The sequence below is a fragment of the Pelmatolapia mariae genome, linkage group LG16_19 (genome assembly GCF_036321145.2).
Source record: "Pelmatolapia mariae isolate MD_Pm_ZW linkage group LG16_19, Pm_UMD_F_2, whole genome shotgun sequence".
Classification (NCBI taxonomy): Eukaryota; Metazoa; Chordata; class Actinopteri; order Cichliformes; family Cichlidae; genus Pelmatolapia; species Pelmatolapia mariae.
In genome coordinates this window covers 10,569,147-10,590,644 of record NC_086241.1, presented here as the reverse complement: position 1 = coordinate 10,590,644, position 21,498 = coordinate 10,569,147, and the positions used below count along the sequence as shown (strand labels likewise).

Below are 21,498 nucleotides of genomic sequence, written 5' to 3'. Positions count from 1 at the left end.
AAAAGGTCAGAGAACTGTTGTATCTATTAACACAGCAAGGTTAACTCTTCTTTATTGTAATATTATCTAATCATTAATTCGAGTGAATAAAATAATAACAATCATTGTTTTCTCATTTTTATGCCCTTAATTTCAGTTTATAGGTTTACCTGTTTGTTACTTCGGAGTAAGCTGAATTTGAAAAAGGAAGGGAAGGGAGGGGGGCAGTGAAACGATGACAGCAGCTGCTGAAGTTCTTTAATTTGAGCTTGTGAAAAGAGGCCATCACCTGGTCCAGGTAGACAGGACCCTGGCTGTGTTTCAGCTCTCCCTCACCTGTCTCTTACCTGTCGTCAGTCGTCACTCAGCGTGTCATGCTGGATGTCCAAGGCCATGAAAGGTGATCTAGCCCCCCCCCCCCCCAAAAAAAAGAAAATCTGTACGTACACCTGAACACAAATGGCCCTATTTCAGCATGTTTCCTGTCTGCAGCCCCTGTAGCAGGTTATCTAGAGTCTTTACCTGGAGAAGGGTCACCCTGGCAACCACTAAATGGATACCCAGTTCTTAAAAATAAAAATAGTAGCTTTAATCCTAAACTTTAATTTAATTTAGTTTCTTTGGTGTTTAATATGTAGCCAAGGAGGAGGCGTCGTTCCCACCTTCCCAAGGCGAACTCGTAATCGGATATCAGGAGTGGGCGTCATTATTTAGAAGTGGAAAATATCTATTTGGCGCTCACGGGCACGGAGATTAAAATTGTGTTCAGGGACACTAAAACAAGCGTGGGAAATCCGTGTCCCAAAACACGAATCGATAAATACGATTGGCCAATATCCCTCCGCCCCGCTCAGCACGCACACACACACATAAATGTGCAAGTAGTCCCGCCTGTGACACGCCAAGCAGGAGGGGGCGGAGCCAAGCATGAGCCAGACTGACACGTAAGAGTCCTGCGTAAAATTAAAGGAAGAAGCTGCATCTTTTCCTCAAGTTGTCTCTGGATGCTCCACTTCGATGTAGAGTCGAGCTGTCCCAGTCCAGAGGCCTGTTTGGACGCCTTGAAAGTGACCGTAGCGGGACTGCCGGACAGAGAGATCCGACGCTCAAGATGAGATTTTCGTTGTTAATTTCTGTGCTGCGGTCGCTCGGCCCGGTGGTGATCGGTATTTCTTTAGGCTTCACGTTGAGTTTACTGAGCGTGAGCTGGTCGGAAGACGCGTGTTCTCCGGACAGTAAGGAAGGGGAGGCTGTGTCTTTAGGTAAGGATGGACTGCTCAAAGGAGCCCGAAAGCCCAACTCTATTTCTGCTGTCAACGATGTGACGTCCGAAGAGGATTTTCAACCAAGAATAGTCCCGTACAAACAGGTCCAGCCGAGCGCCCCAAAGAAAGTTTTCAGGTAACTTGTGTTTGTTGGTTCACTTTGACTGTAGAGCACAGCCTGACAGCATGTGGCTGATACTCAATCCAGGTCACGTTGCTATACACTACAGCACAGCAGGCCGCTGTGTAGATCATCCCCTCTAAATGATGACTGGTCACTGATGGTCATGATTATGATGATGGTGTTGAAATCACTCATTGTGTGACTTCACATCATAACGCCTGCGCGGGTAGCGTGGCCAGGTGTCCTACTTTCTGTGCACACCATTGTTCCTGTGTCCCATAAGTGAAGACAAAGATCTAGGTTTGGTTGGCGCAAGTTTACAGGCTCAAGTAAAGTGAGGACAAGATGCCTCACAAGAGACGTGCACATCTGTAGATGCACGCCAAACATGATTAAGAGGCAGAAAAGCTGCTGAAATTGCAGGTTTAACAGTTACTTCAATGAAGAAATGTGATTACAGGAGTTTGCAAAGAGTGTTAATTAGTGAGGGAGTTGAGAAAATTGCATTCAAAGACTTTTTTTTTTTTTACACATTCAGTCACTAATTCTCATGTAGCTATAAGATTATAATTGAGTATCCTCATCATTAAAGCTAATAAGACACAGCCAGTGGTAGCCACAGCTGATTCAGAGCCTGTTTCCTTCTACCAGATCACATATCCACAGAAATTTGGACACAACGTGAAGTCTGCACCACTTCCTCTGCTGTTTTCCAGTGTAACCCTGGCCAGAGTAGAGCTAGTCACTCTGTGCTACAGTATGCCTCCAAACTTGCATTTTTCCCTCTCTGAGTAAAGACCTTATTTAAGTGCTGGCCTCTGCACCTACAGTGGCTGAATTTCAGTTCAATTCCAAGAAAGGGTCTTTCCTTGTAAAGACGTTCTGCTGAGGCTACAGATGCAAACGTGCAATTGCCAAGGTTTCAGAGGCAGCTTATGCCAAACGTTGGTTTGTTCAATAAAGGGTGGTGCATCTTATAATTGTTCTTATGAATTATGCCTAACCCTAATCCTAACGAAGCTAAATGTGGGGCTAAAGGAAGTAGGCTTTCCCAGATCAGGTTGATACTGTCTTTTATAGCCATTGTTATTACAGACTCTGTTCCGTCTGGTAATCCTCGGTTTTCAGTTGCATCCTAACTTTTGTAAACTTGAGCCAATTAAGATGTGAACCACTGTCTTATAATGTAGAGTAGGGGGACAAAGGATCGGGTGTGAGACTCCTGAGGACTGTACTACCAAGCAGGATTTTGACTTATCAAGTTAACTTTGGTGTTAACGCAGGTTTTTCTGTACTATTAAGGTGGTTCACTTTTTACCAAGGTTCATCGCTATGGTAACTTAAGCTGTGAACGTTGCACATTAAAGATCAGCAAGTACAAAGTCGCCACCTCCTGACCAATCAGGTTTTTTGAAAATACCGGCAGCCTTCTTGGAAGATATCTGACCATGATAACAGGAGGGTATAAAGTTATAAAGTTTTTTTTTTATTTATTGGCTTCAGTTTGACTTTGTTTCCCCGAAGAGTCAGTAAGAAGAGTTCTAGGTCCAGTTGTCCTTGTTATGTTTTCTCTGTTTGGTGCAAACAATTTTACAACAGTTTTGTTGTTCTGCAAGCATGAATATAAAAGTCGGGAAACCTGTTTGTACTTGTGGACTCTCTATCAATTGCATTTAGACAAAACCTACATTTGAAATCTGTTTTTTGTATCAATTCTTTACTGTTATCCATCATCAAGCTGGAGCTGAAAGAATAAAAACCAAAACTGTCCTATGCAAATTTAAACATTAATTCAATGGAATATTTGTTTATACCTCATCCTTAATGATATAGTCTGTTAACTCACACAACTTGTATTTTTGCCAGCTTTTCTTTCTGTCTTTAAACAGGCTTAACTTTGTTAATATAGTAGCTCTCTTCCAGTCTCACGGACCAAAACATTTAAAGAAATCACGTATCACTTATAACACTAAACTACTGCACGGTCCTTTTCCTCTCACACTGCAGCAGCTGTTCATTCCATATTATCTGTGTAAGCTATTCATATTTTTATAATATCATAGTTTACTCTTTCTTTGCGAAATCAGTTTCCAGTAAAATAATCAGTGTGACAGGTCAGACGTTGCCAAAACCACCCCTTTCATGTGAACACGCTGATATCTAGATTAGGAAACTCTGGGTTAACTTAGTGAGTTGATAACCAGCTTTGTGTGACCGCTTATCTCAATCACCAGTGTTATGTTAAATTAGTCCAGATAACAGAAAGATACCCTGGGTATTTTGAACTCGCTTCACGGTACAGACCCAGGTCACCCTACAGATATCCAGAGCTCATGGTGATGTTCTCACATATACTGTTTGTCCAACCGAGAGTTCAAAATGCAAATATTTAATGTGGGACCACACATGTGAAGACAACAGCTGCGAATTCTCTTGGGGGAAAAATGTTGTTTAAAATTTGTTCCACTGTCTTGAGTGATCTATTGACCAACAGTTGCAGCTCTAATAACAGGCCATTATTAATGCTATGTGGAGCATAACAAGGAAATGGAAAATCAGTTTGGCGTTGTGGTAAATGATGAAACACAATGCAAGTTCTTACATGTTTACTTTTCCGAAGAACATTAGTTGTTACTTGTGTGTCAAGATATTTAAATCATCTAATCGACAAACTCGGTTTTGGTGTTTTCTCTTCAGATGGAAATATTGCGAAAGCCTGAAAGGACACTGATGTATATCTTCTTGCATATTTGAAAGGGGAAGCAAAAAAAAAAATTAGTCAGAAATGCTGTAAAGTCATCAGGCAGTCCAGCCACCACTATAGGTCACTACATCATGTCTGTTTAGTCCTCGTTTTCTGTAATTATTTAATAATTTCTAGATGTTTAATGAGCTGAACAGTAAATTACAAGACTCTACAACAGTTTTTGAGCCACACCTCAATATTTTGCTTTACTTCAAAGGAGTCTGACATTCTTGCATTGTTTTTTTTTTTTTAAAAAAGTGATCTTGAGCAATAGTTCTCCAGGCGTTCTGAAGGTCTTTCAAATGTTCTATTTGAACATTGACTGCTCGTTAATTCACATTCAATCTGATCTTTGTACTTGAGCATTTTTCAATGTTTTTTTTGTTTGTTAAGCCACTTGACACTGACCTATGGCATTCATTCATTCAAGAATAAAAGACACCAAAACCAGTCTTGTGCCTGCACATAACAGACAACTTGGCGCATAACCAATTTTAAATTATATCTTTAGACACCATACCACATAATTTGTTCCAATTTGTTTAGTTGAATTTATTAAAAAAAAAAAAAAAAGAACAACAAGGTGATTCCCAAAGAGCCGTTAATCAGATATCTGAACAGTACTTTACATATGCGAAATAATATATTATGATATAAGATCTATTTAGATCATTAGTTCTTTTGTTGGCAGTTTTCATTCAAAGCAGCATCCACTCAGTCACTGTTTGACATCTCTTTTAGGGCCAAGTACATCAGCACGGAGTTGGGGATGCGGGAGCGTCTGTTCGTCGGGGTCATGACCTCCAAAAACACCATTAACACCTTAGGTGTAGCTGTGAATCGAACCATCAGCCACCATCTGGACGCTGTGATCTTCTTTACTGGCTCGCGCAGCCGCAAAATCCCTCACGGCATGTTTGTGGTTTCTCATGGAGACGAGAGGCTGATATGGAACATGTTCCAGACCATCAAATACATTTTCGACCATTACATCAATGAATACGACTGGTTCTACTTTGTCCAAGATGACTCCTACACTGAAGCCGACCGGATCAAAGCACTGGTGGAGCACTTGAGTATGGATCGAGAACTTTACATGGGCAGGCCTGAGGAGTTCATAGGTGGGGCGATGGAAGGGAGGTACTGCTATGGAGGGTTTGGGTACCTCCTGTCACGTAGCTTGCTGCTACGACTCCAGCCCTTCCTGGAAAATTGTAGGAACGACATCCTGAGCGCCCGGCCTGATGAGTGGCTTGGACGATGCATCATTGATTACACCAGCATAAACTGCGTTGGCGAATATGAGGTAGGTTGAGAAGGGGTTTTAGAATCCTATGACCCCATAGACTTCTATGCAGTCTGACATACTGAAAGCTAGAAAAGTCACTGCCTGCTGGCTTTCAGAAGTAATGCAGGTTTAAAGCACTTAAATCTACATTTGGGACACAGAAACTTTTACACAGTCTTTGAAAGACCAAACACCTTTTTTAATAGTGTATTTTTTTGTGTATCAAACCACAAAGAAGACTTGGACAAAGTCTTTCATTCAGAACAGCCATGTGATAGGTCATAGCAGTTATTTTAAAAAAAACTTTTTCGTTTTTTTTTTTTTTAGTTTAGCCCTCACGGTACAAATCATGCTTTGCCTCTGGGAAAGCACTTAAAGCTGACGGACAGCTAGCTATATAAAACTGTAATTACCATGCAAGTACAGAGATGGTATTTGTGTTACAGAATGGTTTGCTAATACCCTTTAGCCTTGCATTTTTTTGCATCTCCAGCAGCACTGTGGAATAAGCAAACAGGCAAAGAAAGCACAGCTCACAGTTCAGCTTAGATTCAATGGCGTGAAAATCCCCTGTGGGTCAACATGCTCTGCTCCTGTAATGTCATTAACATTTAAGGTCAAACAAGCTCTGTCTCCACCCTTTAGGCGATTGGTTGTGTCATTCAGGCAGTCTGCGTCACCCATACTAAAGTTTTTGTTTTGTTTGCATTGTTTTCCATACATGTAAAAATCTTTTTAGCTTCCATTCACCCTTACTTGGCCTTCCCCCAAAGCAGGAAACCATCTTGTACCACAGCTGAGAGTGAGTAACTTGGCTATCTTAAGTGCCCTGAGCCAGAATAGCTCCACCAGAGCCCCCTCACACTCCCACACCCCCAAGATAAGGGGGAGAAACAGAGGCAAGCTAAACGGCCTCAAATGGCTGAAGAAAATAGCTTAACACAGACGCAGACATTTTTTTTTCTGCTAAGAAAGAAAACACTGATGACAATTAGGCTTCACTAAGTCTTCAACTACAGGGTGTAAGTTGGCCAACATTTCCAACGGAATTGCTTCACTGCTCAGTTAAGCATTGTCTCTGTTCTTTGTTCTTTTAATAGCTTGATCAGATTGGGTTCACTTTTTTTAATCACTCAAGCTCCTTAGGTGGTTACTTTGTTTTCGGCTTAAGTGACCATGTCTGTAAGTGGGATTCTGCCGCCTGTGTCAGTCACTTCTGTTAGTTTCCTCCTTTTTTTTTTTTTTTTTTCTTCTTTCCTTCAAGCCTGTTACTAAAGTGAGAGACACTGTTAAGAGTGCCCAAAATAAACACATCCCTAAAAATGACCAAAAGTCTAACTGTAAAAATCTCCAGTTATATAACCGTCTTGTTTTATTTAAACAAAAAAAAAAAAACAATCTGTCTACATTTCACTGTGCAATTATGGTCAGCCTTGCAGCAGAGACGAGCACAAGATGCTGCCTAGATGGCATGTAATGTTTGTTTGAATGAAAGCAGCGCTGCATAACAGCTGACAGCTTGGAATAACACTAGGCATGTTTGTGTCGTCGCACCTCATGAAAGGACCTGTGATTCCTTTCAGGGACTTCACTACCACCATTACGAGTTGGCAAAAAACTCTGATCCAAGCAAAGAACAGAGTGAAGAGTTTAAGAAAGCCCTGACCGTCCATCCAGTGTCTGACCCGGAGCAGATGTACCGCCTGCACAGATTCTTCACTGAGATTGAACTCCAGAAGACTTATGATGAGATTGCTAAGCTGCAGGTAAGCTGATTTTCAAGTGTCGCAAATCACCCATGGATCAGTCACAAATAAAAACCTGCCTGCTTGCCTCTATTGTTGGCACAAAATACCACAATTTCAGTGTAGTACGAGCTGGGTTAAATGTGTCTATTTTAACACTTATTGTGTTTCCACAGGCAGAAATAAAGAATGTGAGTGTTGTTGCTTTTGAGGGGAACCGAAGCGCCCAGTGGCCAGTGGGGATCAATCCTCCTTTTGAACCAAAGTCTCGGTTTGAAGTTCTGAAATGGGAATACTTCACAGAGGAGGAGATTTATTCGTGCATCGATGGCTCTCCCAAGTGCGAGTTGCGCGGCATTGACCGCATGGACGTGGCGGATGTCATTGACACCGCCATAGGAGAGCTGAACAAGAAGTACATGCCCACTATACACTTAAAGAAGCAGCAACTGATTAATGGCTACAGACGCTTTGACCCCATTAGGGGGATGGAGTACACCTTAGACCTTCAGCTGGAGGCTGTTAATCAGAAAGGTCACAGCCGCTCCATCACAAAGAGGGTTCATCTGGTGCGACCTTTGAGCCAGATAGAGATCATTCCCATGCCATATGTCACTGAAGCTACAAGGGTCCACATTATTATACCGCTTACTCTGCAGGACCGGAGCTACGTCGATCACTTTCTTGAAGTCTTTGCCTCGAATGCCTTTGAGACCAGCGAAAATGCAATCCTAACCTTCTTGTTTATTTATGACCCAGTGGAGGCCCAACAAGTTAGCCAGAATGATATATTTGCCAGCGTGAAGTCTCAGATAACAGTTTATGAACGCAAATACCCTGCGGTGAAAATTCCGTGGATCAGTGTTAAGACGGAAACACCATCCCAGATCAAATTCATGGACATCATCTCAAAGAAGCACCCCGTCGACACGCTCTTCTTCCTGGCTGAAGTCAACACAAACATCAATTCAGAGTTTCTGAATCGCTGTCGCATGAATGCCATAAACAATTGGCAAGTATTCTTCCCCATTCATTTCCAGGAGTACAACCCCGACGTGGCTTATCACAACCAGCCACATCCAGACACAGTTGATCTGGTCAAGGACGCGGGCCTTTTTGACCGCAGGTCGTTTGATGAAGCGTGCTTCTACAACTCGGACTACATGACGACGCGCAGTCGGATGGTGGCGGACGTCCAAGAAAATGAGGAGATTCTAGAGAACATGGATATCTATGAAATGTTCGTAAAGTATTCAGGTCTGCACGTATTCAGGGCAATAGAGCCAGCGTTACGCCAGCAATACCGTTATGAAGTCTGCAACCCAAGACTCAGTGAGGACATCTATCACAGATGTGTTCAGAGCAACTTGGAGAGCATCGGTTCTCGCTCCCAACTTGCCATGCTGCTTTTTGAGCAAGAGCAAGGAAACAGCACTTAAAAATAGCAGTGAAACCTGTGCTCCTGCACGTTAGCTAAAAAAGTCTTGAGGCTTGAATTTAGGATGAAGAGGGCAACCGTTGTGCCACCACCCATCGCTTAAACTTTTTACCTAAGTACAACCCCTGCTTAGGGGTGTAGGTGACTTTTAGTCACCACGTCAGGTAACACAAGTGATTGTCTCTGTCTTCCTGTGTGCATTAAGGGCGGTTTGGATTTATAAATGCAGTACACTCCCAATGAAACCTTTTCACATGATCGCGTCAAGCAGGCTTTGACCACTAGAGGGCAGAAACTTTGCAGTATTGACTTGATTGTTATGATTCAGACGTCCAATGCATTCAGTGGGATTTATAACCTTGATTTTGGTTCGCAGCACTTGGATGTAACACTTTTGCTTTTGACAATTTTGAATACAACAGGCATGTTTGAGCTGATGTACTGGCTACAGCTGCTCAACCAAACGAACCAAAACAAGTTGCAAAAACTTTTAGTATGTTGTTGCTTTTTCAGTGGGAATGTCCTTTAATTTAATGTCGATATCAAAGGTATTTTAAAGTGGAGATGTCTTTGGGTTTTTTTTTTGTTTGTTTTTTTTTACTGCTAACCTATGTGTCCCTTCACACGGGGGCACTGAAGTGTTGCACTTTGGTAAATACTCAAATCAGTAAATATCAAAAGTGCATCTTTGCATATGTGCCTTGACAAAAATGACCCCACGAGGTATTGTACATCTATATATTTTTTTAGATTTATGAATAAAATCAATAATGCTTTGGATAAATGGGAGGTGTTACCTTTCACTGTGCATCAAGCCTGATACAGCGGTGGTTATCGCAGAAATGTCATACCACCAGCTATCCACAGGCTGCACATGTGCCTCAAAGCAGGGAATGGAGCTTCTGAGAAATCGCTGCTGGAACTTTTATGTAATAGATACAAACTTTTATTTTTATGTAGGCCAGCATTGTGTTTTTAAGTTATTCAGAGGTTGTCTACTTGTAAGTTTTCCAAGAAAACTTGCTTGCATGAGGGAGTAGATGAGGGCGAGGGCTCATTATTAAATGCTTGTAGCGATTGCTCAGATTTTTCAAGAGTCCCTTTTGAAATGTACGGTACTTTTTAAATTAGAATTGAATTAGTTTAGTAACAGCTGAAATAAAGAATGTATGAAGACATTTCACCAGGTGTAGGCAGTCTGAGAACTCCAAAAGAAACTGTTTTTGTTTTGTTTTTTTAAAGAATTTCAACTGTGCTGTTAAGATATTGTAAGTCACTGGTTGGTATCATTGTCCTCCCATGCGGTGTGCTCAGTTACACAAATGGCTGCTTTCTCCCAGTTGTAACGCTGCCCAATGGGGGTCTTTTCTGGTGGAGGTAGCGGTAGTGGGCACCATAATGTTGTTGAGTATATTATAATGTGCAATATTACAGATAACACAGCTGAATATGTCTGATGGAGGACTTTTCATTTGAAAGCAGTGTGTATATCAAAATACTGTACGTGACTCATTCTTTCTGTTTGATACGAAGTAAATACACTGTAATTTCTTATGACAAGACCTTTTAATGTATTTTCTCTGACACTAGACACTTTTCATCATCCGGTTTACTTGGAAATACATAAAATCAAGGCAAGTCCTGTTATTTAACTGTAATTGGATTTGATGTATATGTTGGAAACACTACATCCACTTTGGTGGTCCTGAAAGGTGTTTTCTGTATTGTCTACCATGTGAACACAGACCACTGAGGTCAGATCTTTGCATTCATTTTTTTTTCCCCCTGACGCGTCTTTTTTCAAGATGAGTCTTTTTTTTTTCTTTTTTTCTTTTTTTTACCATTACGGTGCACCAGCTTGTATGAATGGTCATCTTAATCCTTTGAAGAGTACGATGCTAATAATGTGCATAATTGAAAATATAATCTTCCAAAAAAAGACCACTGTGAAAGATTGCTGAAAGTGCTGAGATTACAATATGAAGTTATTGTGGTGATCTGCGTCGTCTTTGCCTTCTGCAGACGCGAGAAGCCAAAAATTAAAGGAGCGGGCAGATTAATTATCACATCCGTCATCGCCGAGTGCAATCTCTTAAGTATTTTGTCCATAATTTATTCAATCTGTCGTATCTCCTAAATTATGCATCTTCTAAACACTTCAGCACTAACAGAGGCTTCCATGACATTTTCTGTGCATCTATAAATATTTTATAGACACTCTATTTTTAAACTTTTTTTTTTAAAGCTTTATTTACACTGCAGTTTCTATTTTATTATTTTGTGACAGAATCAAGTATCTGCTTTGTCCTTGTGCTTTCAAACAGGAAAAAAAAAATTCACTTTTTTTTCTTTGTCCTTAAAAATTTCCATTGCTGATTGAACCTGTTGGTTTACAATGTTCAGTGCACATGGGTACTTGTAAAACCAAAGCAATACGTTTCAATTTAAAAAGTTCATCACATCCAAATGTGTGCTGTAATTACCAATAAGCTGTGAATTGTAAATTTTTTTTTTTTTAAATAAAGATTGTTTAAATATGACATTTTGTCCTTTTGTTGTCTGGATTGCTGTGATATAACATTGTTGGCAATGCAGGAACAGAATCCTTTTCGTCCTTTAGGTGTCAGCAGAAGAACGCGTTTGCTGTCAGCAGCGCAGGTCCCAGACCAGTAATGGCTACTGGCCGCTACAAGCAGAGGATTGAACGTGTAGAAATCACATTTCTAATACGAATAAGATGGTTTTAATCTCACAGAAATAAGCAGCGTTTTCTCAGCAACATTGCTGCCCACGTTAGACCTTGGGTATTCCTGATGTCTGGGTTGGGTAAAAACAGGGAAAACGTCGCAACCTTAATTACAGCTTTAGTTATTTCAAGGGTCTATATGTACTGCCCTGAGGCATGCTGTAAAACCGCATAACTACAGAGCAGCTGTGAGTTAATTGTAAGCCATTATTTTGTACTTTATTTTATGTTCAATCCCAGGACTTTCTCCTGTCATGTGAGGACAAGGTTGTTTTAAGTCCTCCAGAAAGCAGTAAAAAAATTAAAAAATTAACCCATCACCAAAAACCCCAAACATTTCACCTTTTAACAAGCAGAATTACAAATTTTTTTACCATCTCTATCAATAATCCTACTCTCATCTTGTAGGAGCTAGCCTTCAAGATGTCTTTATTGCAACCCTAAAGGTCATTCAAAAGGAAATAAAAATGTCTGAGTTGCTATTCAACGGTGTGGTTTGTAGGGGAATAAAAAGACGGCATACAGTGAAATGGGATTTAAGAGGCACTGGTTTTTATCTAAACTTTAATAGTCATTGTATTTACCATATTTAACATTTATAAAATGTGTTCTAACAGAAGAAATAATCACAAGATCACACTTATATACAAAATGTAAGCGTTCCTTGTCACTGCAGGGATAGTCCATTTCCATTTCTGTCAGATATAGGATGAAATTTCTCCTTTTGAATTCCTGACAGCTCCTTGCATCACCCTGCACTTATATTTTTCTCTGAGGCCTCAGCTGAAAAAAATAAAATAAAACGAGCAGGAAAATGGCAGATATTCAAAACCTAACATCTGTGGCTAGTGATGTTATTAATTAATTAATTAATTAACATTAATTTTTATGGGTAATGTAGTAAGCACACACAGGCTGATTGGTAGTTTAAGCTTTTAAAAACACAGGTAGGTCCCCAGGAACCGTTCAAAAAGGGAGCTCGGAGTAGGAATCCCAGGAATGTGAGCTACATGTTGTTAAGAAGGGAAGTTGTCCCGTCTGCTACAGCACAGACCTGCCGCCCACCGTGTGGTCATGTGGCACCTCACACAGGCTGCTGCTGCTGCTGTAAAGTTATCTGTGTTTTTCGATGAATGCAGAATTATCTGAAGTTGTGTTTTGCAGTGAACCTAAACACACCGTCTTCAGGATTAAAAAAGCCTTTCCACATCCACTTTAGGCTTTTCCTTTTAAATAAAACTCTACAGCGATAAAGCAGCCCTGTATTCATCTCAACACACCAACCCCTATGTGACTTCTCTGAGGATAGCTACAATTATTGATGACAGAGGAGAAGATTGTTATGCATAGCCTGTACAGGATGCCATCAGAGACTCAGATTGGGAACCTTTTGAAAATGTCAAAGTGACACATGATTATGAATATTAAACAGCCATGTATAGCCCATGATTACTTGAAAGGAGGAGGGGATTTGGCAGATGGAGACTGGAATCTCACTGTGAGCCAAAGTGATGTATGGCAATATTGCGGCAACAGAATACACCAATCAAATTAACGGGAAAAATGATGTTGTCATTTGTTAACATGAAATTCTGTATCGTGTAACGTATTCCTGCATTTCTCAGACACTGGAGTGTCTGCCACCTTCTGTGCAGGAATGAATTTGGTTCACACTCTGCACCAGTGCATTGCGTGATACCTATTCTGACACGTGTAAGTCCAAACTACAGCTTGAGAGCACACATCTGCAAAAACCTCACTCAAGATTAAAGGTGCTTGTGATATAAAACATGCGGTCCCATGTCACTGATCTGGATTAGCATATACGCTGACCTTTCTAAAATTTCTTAGAGGCTTGTACTAGCAAAGCATACAAAAACTTGTATCAGTCCTGAATAATTCTCTCTTTTGGGTGTAACAGAATGCAATTAATTTGCAAAAGAAAATAATGAGGAGCTCACAGCTAGTCTTTACCGGCTACTTGGGTAACCTCATGTACAGCCCCCACTACTCTACTGCAGGAACTTAAGCAAAACAACAATCTAATCCCCCCGGTTGTTTTCTTCTCTTATTATAATGAACTAAAAGCAAATTCCAGCCTTTAGGATTTGCTAAAGTAAACGAAACCCAGATTTCTTTGTCACAAGATAAAAAAGTGTGAGCAGCATCTGCCATCTTACTACTACCAATATTTCAAGAAAGAACTGGATATTTCTGTTCAAAATCACACTCGAGCTCCTATTTAACCATTAAAAACAAAGCACAGACACATGGCCAAATAGATGAAACGACTGACTATGATGTGGCTGACAGCACAGGACCCCATTCTGGTTGAGTTGGTCCCACTAGTTCCCTGAAACAAAAATCCATATCGGCAATGTTTCCAAGGTTGTCCATCCCATCTCTGCTATCATAAACAATAATCTACTTTAGGTTATACGATAAAACATAGACAATGCTGTTGTAAGTTCCAGTTTCTTATTTGAAAAGAATGGTGCAAGAAAGAGCCTTAAATCAAATATGTATTTCTAAGGGAAGTCTGGTAAGTTCCTGCAGTGGAAAAAAAGAGACTAATCGTGAATCAGTGAATCAGTTTATATTTCCCTTTGCTTACTTGTGCTCTTAAAAATTTGTGTTGTCCTCGTTCTGTCCTTTTTTACATAAACCAATAAGAATATATATCCGGCTCTGCCACAGTACCTGTTTACGTTGCTGCCACATCTGCATCTCCAGAGGTGGCTTCAGCTGATAAAACCTTCCCGCTGCAGTAATACTCTTCCAGCTTTTTGATTGTAATCCCTCCTTTTTTCATGGATCAGCTCATCTGAGCTGTGTCAGTCTAATGTGCTCAGTCATGTGTGCAAAATGTTAAAGTGCGCATGCAAACACATAAACAAACACACACACACACAGATGCTGGGTCCCCACTGTAAATAGCTGCTGTACTTTTACAGTAGTTCTAACGGAGATGAGTTTGCAAAAAAATTTGTAAAAAATTCTCTTATTGCTTATGTCAGCTTTAAGTAAGGATGCTAACCAAGATGAAGAGTGGATGGTGGGCAGAAATGAGTCGAATAGGAGGAATACTTAAAGCACAACCATGTCATATGTGAAAACATAACCCAATCCTCATCCGTAAGCAAAGCATGTTTGTGTTGTCTCAGACATCTTAAAGGAAATGATGGATATAATAGTCACAATGCATTCAGTCCGTTCTTGTTACCTGGACGAAAGTATCGATGTCTGGCAGTCTATCGTATCTGCAGATTGTAAGTGTACAGTAATTGCTACAATCGTGATCGCTATATTTTCTTATAAAAATTGTCTCTAAAATGTATAAATAACCAAAATTAATAGTACATAAGATATATATTAACTAAAAATAAACAACAACCATCGAAACAGAACCTTTAGAACTTTCTCATTTTTACGTTGGACTTTATGTACAGGTACAATGCTACTCTCTAACACCTTAACCACAAACCAGACAAAGTGTATCATGTGGAAAGATGCTGCTAGATCTTCTAAGCCAAGGTCATATATTTCAGCCTAAATAGTTCCCTTCATACTTTGGATGGTGAATAAGGTATGCTTACTGAATTATTGTCATCTTGTATACAATATAGAACATATAATAGTATCTCTTTAAATAATTACATAATATATTGTGTAGATGACTTGATATGGTACACTGTGTTCTCCTCGAAGTAAGAGAAACAGTTTCAAGAGACATACATGGAAGGATACAGACGGGAAAAAAAATCTGAGATGCTAGCTGAATAAATAAATTTTTTTTTTCTTATTTCTTTCTTTTTTTGGAATATAAACTGGATCAAGGTGACATGCAGTCCTCCTCTTGTTCCCTCGTAGTGATCATGTACCAAAAAATTGGTCCTGAAATCACAAAGTGTCTTGAATCACAACGTGAAGCGGGGCGATGTTGAGTGGGATCCCATCCAGAGACAGAGAGAGAGATAGAGCAAAAAAAAAAAAAAAAAAAAGGAAAGGAGAAAAAGCCGTGTCCGTTTTGTGCCTACATACTGTACGTACAAGTGGTTTGTTAGCAGCACAAGTTTGGTGTTTGACTTTGGCTGTAGCTTTTCACTGGTGACAGCAAAGGAGTGACGGAAATGCCAAGGGTCTGTTATTGGTCTCAACACAGACAGCTCTTATCTTCTGTTGTCACCAAGACAGAAACAATGGTTGGCTTTAGCAAGCGAAGTCCTCAAACACCCCGTGGTGTCCGGCATGGTGGTGGTGAGGATGAGGATGGGGGTGAGGGTGAGGATGAGGGACGTGGTGGTTGGGGAGAATCGTGTTGGCATAGGCCCCCTCTGGGTGATTCCGTGGCATGTCATTGGGCTCCTGTTGAAAGCAAAGCAAAAGGGGTCAGTAAGTATATTTATCATTAAATATACTTTCAAAGTCATTTTGATTTAAAGGAAAAGCCCCTTATCCCTGGGAAATACTTGCTGTTAGTCAGATCACAAGATTATATTGTGTCTGATCTAAGGGTGCCATGGTTACCCACCTTCTTGTTTCATTCTTGTTAGTATTTCTTAGTCTTTTTGTTTTAGCTGCACATGTCAGTCACTCTAGCATACCTGTCTGATGTTAACCTACAAGTTGTCAAAAATGTCTTTGAACTTCTTCCCGCTTTGGGTCAATTTTCTTGACCCTTATTTGCTTTCTGTGTCATGCGATTAGCCTTTCTCATCACAAAAGGAAAGGTTTAGGTTAAGGGGGTTTTATTATGCTCATTTCCACCTCCATAATTTTTTTTTTTTTGCTATACTTTATACTGGGGCCTTGATGCAGTCATTCAGATCATCCTCTGCCTGAAACAAGCTGTTTTACCTCTTCTTTCTTCAAAGGCCACCTTCTCTTTAACCCAACTGTCTTCTTATGTGCTGCCCATCGCAACCATGAGGTTTGAACAGCCAGAGCTGTGTCCCTGAGATGACCATATTAGGAATATCCCCTCTCACTGAAATGATAAAGCTCTAAAAGTAGGGTAAAAAAGTACAGGTGGCTGCCAGTGCTACTCTCAGCCTCCTCGTAGATGCATCTACGGTATAAACTTGAAAATCCTGGTTGATTTTCAGAAAAGTTGATCTCTGACCTTGATCTTAATTTCAAAGTTACTGAAACTTGCACTCGCCCGAGATTTATAGTAGATGCACGTATGGTATCAATTTCAAAATCATACGTTGCCTCGTTCTGGAGTTATCACATTCACAAACTTGGGAGTCCAGGCTGCCCTACCGCCTGTCCGCCTGGCAGGGTGCTGACAATACCCCATCATCCTTTTACAGCTGAGGAGTAAAAACTGTCAGAAACTGGGTGTTAAGAGCCGACTGAAGCCTAAGGTTATGGATCACAGGGATTACTGGTGCATGATTAACATCAGCATCTCTTGCTGTAACAGTATAAATATTACAGAAAAAGGAAAGGAAAACATAAGAGCTCTTTCAGAGCTATATGTAAGACAGATGGCTAATATCTCCGCCAGGCCAGCGTTGATTCATTTTCTGTAAGTTGTTAATGGATTTTAATGCGGTGGCATTTTTGCTTGCATTTATAACCGTTTCACAACCGCTTGTACCACTGACCTCAACAACGAAATACGATATTAGTCAACGTCTGACACCGTTTGTCATGGTTTTGGCATGCAGCGTGGACGTAAGACACAGTCATAGTCGGATAAGAAGCCCATTGTTCACACAGAAATGAGCAACTTCCAAATAAAGTTGTGCAAGAGCTAATATGAACTCTGGGGGAGGATGTGCTTTGCGCAGTGGTTAGGACTAATTAGGAACATTACACTCTTTATTGTTTTAGGAGTGGGGGGAAAAATATTAATTTGCTTCTCCCTTACTCACTCTTTTGTTGTTTTCTAATGCAGTTACAGTGCTGCAGGGGAAGTTGTACACTCGGCATGAAACCACTGTAAGCATCATTTGTTACATTGCACTATGTGCTGTACCTTTGGTTTCATTTCCTCTAGACCCACTGTTGCAACAGTGCTGGCCTGCTGCTTGTTCTTCTTCTCCTCTTTCTGCGGCCGCAGCAGACGCTGTAGCCGGTGCTTGATCACCTGGTTTCGCCGAGACCACAGCGGCAGGCAGGGTGAAAGAGAAGAGATGAAGGAATGAGACAAGACACGCAGCGGTGTGAAGGGTTCATCTGACATGACGTCTGCATTACAATCCCTGCCTCTGATTTTGCTTTATTCATACATGTTTGGCAGTCAGCAGGCAGCTGGGTGTGAAGCTTAAAGGGGATACAGATGAGGCAGGAGTTCATTTCATGATCAGCGTTAGTACCATGTCCTCAGCACCGACCTGAGCGGATATTAGTTTCTCCTGCCTGGGAATCAAATAAAACTTCTCACATGCATAATAAGTGATAAGATTCGCACTGCAAGGCCTCTCCTTAAAATTTCAGGTGATTTTGTCTCAGAAGAACATACTGACATGCTCAGTGGTTACATTTGGAAATTTAAAAAAAAGGATGACAATTAGAGGCAACAATGAAGCACTAATGTGTTTTGTAAATAGTGACTGTTGGTTGGTTTCTGAAAACCAGCGGGACAATAACTGTTAATTATCGCTAATTATACCGCAGCTACCGCAGGTCTGGTTTCATATTGTGATTGGCTGATACGTGCGGACTTGCATGCACATTGTACCTCATAGATATAATCCAGTATTTCTAAGACTGTCAGGATGCTGGCTCCGATGAATAAACCCATCTGTCCACCAATGTCACCTGAAAAGAAAGGACTTAAGTAGTGAAGGAGAGGCCCAGCGGACACAATACCCAATCTGCTCCCATTTTCTGCTAATGATAATGAAAACTAAGCAGCGCTGCAATAAAAACACCTTTCACTCAGCTCCAGCGAGAGCATTTCATATTCTGAAAATAGAGGAAAAAAGAGACAGAAATTACTTACCCAATAAACCTGCAACATCGTATGCCTTCTTCTGCTCAATCGTTTCATAGTTCAGAGCTTCGAAGAAGATATCCAAGACCAGGAAGTTGTCTCTGGAAAAACAGTGTGAATACCATAGAGAACAGTGAAATTCACTGGTAGAAATATAACATAGTTTAAAAAAAAGAAGAAAAAAATCAAGTCATCTTTATGCTCACTGTTAACTGCCAGGCCTTCAGCGCTTTACACAGATCTAACCAGCGCTTGCGAGATAATGAGGTGTTACAGGGTTTAACTGAGACGAGCTGAACGTGCGCTGACAGCATGCTTAGTCACTGCCACGTCCCCGATGTCTTCGGATTTAGAAAAGCTGGTAATATTAAATGTAGTGAGGCATCATACGCGCATTCGTTTAGCCATGTTTACTTTCTACACATCCCCAACAATTAGGCACTGAGAGGAACTGCAATGAATTACTTATAATTTAAATATTAGCAAATGATCTATATAAGATACTGCGGAACAGAGACTAAACATGTTTATTCATAGCTCTGTGTTTTGATTTGATCGATTGGCTGCCCTTCACAAACTAAAGGTTGGAACAGCGGCTGGTCTCACAGGCAGAGCAGAGGGCCTGGGATGTCTGTTTTATGGATATCGGCTCTTATTGACATCATAAAGACCCCAAAGTAAGTGTTTGAATGTGAGTGATTACAGGCACATACACTGACGTCATTGCTCCAAACTCTAGCCATGTTTAAAAAACTGTAACAATTGTAACAATACATACATTTTTGGAAAATGTATATATTTAAGGTTTGTCAATTCAAAGATTTTATACATCAGGATATTATCAAAATAATAATAATAATAATATAATATCCGGATATCCAAAGTGTTGTTGTTCATATGAGTGTTATTTATCTAATTTTAGTTAAGAACCAGATGATTTTTATTATGTCCTGATATATAAAAGAACTGAAAGAGGGTCTTCTTTCTTTTCTTTTCTTTTTTTAAATCATAGCTGTACATGAGAGAAAAACCAAAAAGCAGCCGAGGTCACCTTTAGTCTTTAACATACAGACAGCAGCAATACCAGCAACAAACTTAGAATCTTATACTACAATAAATATTTCACATTGTCAGATTAAATAAAAAGGAAGATGCTCATACATCTACACACTACTGCATGACGAGCAGTTTTCTAATACTGTACAAAATATAATTGAGTTTTGTTTATTTTTATGGTCGTGGGTCTGTCAGTGATTGCAGGCTGGAGGTCATTGTTTATGGCACTAGCACTGAGCACCACATCACTGCTCATAAGTGTGTTAGGTCCGGCTGAAGGTTCCCTGCCGTACCTGATGTAGTCCTCCGACTTGTCGTATTTCCTGGAGAGATAGCGAGCTGAGCCCTTGCTGGGGATTTTGACCATGGAGAGCTCTTTACCGTAGCGGGTGAGATTACAGGGCGTCTCACATGGACAGGTGTCCCCGCTATTCTTCTGTAGCTGTGCTGCAACATAAAATGGCAGTGGTGCTGTTTAATAGACACAGACTGGGTCAGTTTCACTTCACCTCAGAAAAGAGATCCGCAACACAGATGCCAGGTGGTAACTATCATTATGTACAGCTTTGTTCTTGCTTTATAAACCACTATTTGATTCATTTGTGCAGTTTTGTTTTGCCAGAGTCAAATAGTTACACTCAGTAAGACTAAGCGCACTTGTGTGCTAATGCAGTACAACATATACTTGTATATACTGGCTGATATGGATGAATAGGCTTGTTTTTATGCTTTACTGGGTAGAGCAACACATTGTGCCACTACTAAGCATCGTTTAATCATATTAATTTCGTGCCATGCAAACTTCTCTTTGCTAATATTTCTCCCAACTGTACAGGACGTGCTAGAGGCTACATATGATTAAATTAGTAGTTTAACTACATCATTGTTTTCAGTAGTTCGTTGAATGCTAATGTTTTACATTTTCCAGTAGAGACAGAATTAGCAATAAGTAAATCAGAGGGACAACTCAGGTTGAAAACTTTGGAGACACTGTTAGAGAGGCAAAGCTGAGATGGTTTGAGCATATGCAGAGGAGGGATAGTGGATATACTGGACAAAGGATGCTGAAGATGGAGCTAGAGGAGGAGGAAAAGAGGAAGACAACAGAGAAGCTGCAGACAGTTGGTGTGACAGAAGGGAGCAGCCGACTGAAGAAGAAGAAGAAGATATTTTGCAGCTTGTTGGTGGTTTGTAAACACTGATACAAAGTTACAGTTAATTCAATTAACTTTTTGCCTTTTTGTGTAAGTAAATACTGAAAACTACCAGCTATGTGGGAGAAAAAAAAATCCATTAGTACAATTCATTCCAGTGATGTCACTGTGAAAAGCCCAGATTGTACATAATGTTTTATTGAGGCTGGATGTAAAAAAGATGCATGTACAAAAGGTATCCATTGAAGTGCTGATGTGTAAACTGAAAGAATGTGCATAAAAATCTGTGGACGTCACGTGTATTTCACACTGTAGTATAAATACCCCCCACAGATTTCATCTACCGTTCTTTTTTGTTTCATTATTATTATAAATGCATCTAGTATTTTATAGCTATTATTATATATAACAGCGACAAATGTGCTCGTCCTGCTCCTCGCCCCCTGCCAGGGTCCTTTTACTCTGAACTTACAGAGCAAAGAGCATCTATACATTTGTTCTTGCTCGCTTTTTTCCTTCCTTTTTTATCCCTTTCCCTGGTCGTGTGTCTGTGATTCCAGAACTGAGATTTCCATTTCCTCTCCTCCGGTGAGCGTCTCAGTTTCACGCTGGTACATGTGAGCTCCCTATTAGCTGCTGGCTTAATTCAAACATCTAATAATTTCAGGTGCAAATTTGTATACAATGAGGAAATAAGGGCGTGCCCACATCCTCTCCATGGATAAAGATAGGAGTGGAAATGAGGCTCGTGCATGTGCATGAAAATCCACAATTTACGAGATTATTAAATGTGGATGCTGCATATGCATGGATTTCTAAATCTGATGAAAAAAAAATATTAGCATGATTCTGCCATTGTGTTTACACACAGTTTTAGTCACACACTGAATTTTAGGCGTGTTGTCAGACTGCTCAGACTCGCAATAACATTGCACTTTATTAGTCTTACTGACCAGTCAGAGAAATTTAGAAGCTGCGTTTTAACCATACCTTCACACTGTGCTTCGTTTT

At 40.4% G+C, this 21,498-nt stretch overlaps 2 protein-coding genes across 2 annotated transcripts in view; one reads left to right on the top strand and one right to left on the bottom strand.

The window, feature by feature from the left end:
- The first annotated feature begins 905 nt into the window (after positions 1-905).
- On the top strand, positions 906-11,076 carry chpfa (chondroitin polymerizing factor a). Its single transcript, XM_063499707.1, has 4 exons — positions 906-1,380; positions 4,856-5,420; positions 6,986-7,168; positions 7,324-11,076. The coding sequence occupies exons 1-4, from the start codon at positions 1,091-1,093 to the stop codon at positions 8,584-8,586; spliced, it is 2,301 nt and encodes a 766-aa protein (XP_063355777.1). The 5' UTR covers positions 906-1,090; the 3' UTR covers positions 8,587-11,076.
- Positions 11,077-11,639: 563 nt separating this feature from the next.
- Positions 11,640-21,498, bottom strand: part of asic4a (acid-sensing (proton-gated) ion channel family member 4a) — a 104,819-nt gene continuing 94,960 nt past the window's right edge. The window contains exons 6-10 of the mRNA XM_063499089.1: positions 19,627-19,780; positions 18,287-18,378; positions 18,023-18,102; positions 17,318-17,428; positions 11,640-15,696 (exon numbers count right to left, since the gene is read on the bottom strand). Of these exons, the coding sequence (XP_063355159.1) occupies positions 15,541-15,696; positions 17,318-17,428; positions 18,023-18,102; positions 18,287-18,378; positions 19,627-19,780 (593 nt within the window). The 3' untranslated portion in view covers positions 11,640-15,540. The remainder of the gene's footprint in view (positions 15,697-17,317; positions 17,429-18,022; positions 18,103-18,286; positions 18,379-19,626; positions 19,781-21,498) is intronic.

Coding starts and splice junctions, on each gene's coding strand:
- chpfa (XM_063499707.1), top strand. CDS start 1,091: ATGAGATTTTCGTTGTTAATTTCTGTGCTGCGGTCGCTCGGCCCGGTG. Junction 1,381..4,855: donor GCCCCAAAGAAAGTTTTCAG/GTAACTTGTGTT, acceptor CATCTCTTTTAG/GGCCAAGTACATCAGCACGG. Junction 5,421..6,985: donor ACTGCGTTGGCGAATATGAG/GTAGGTTGAGAA, acceptor GATTCCTTTCAG/GGACTTCACTACCACCATTA.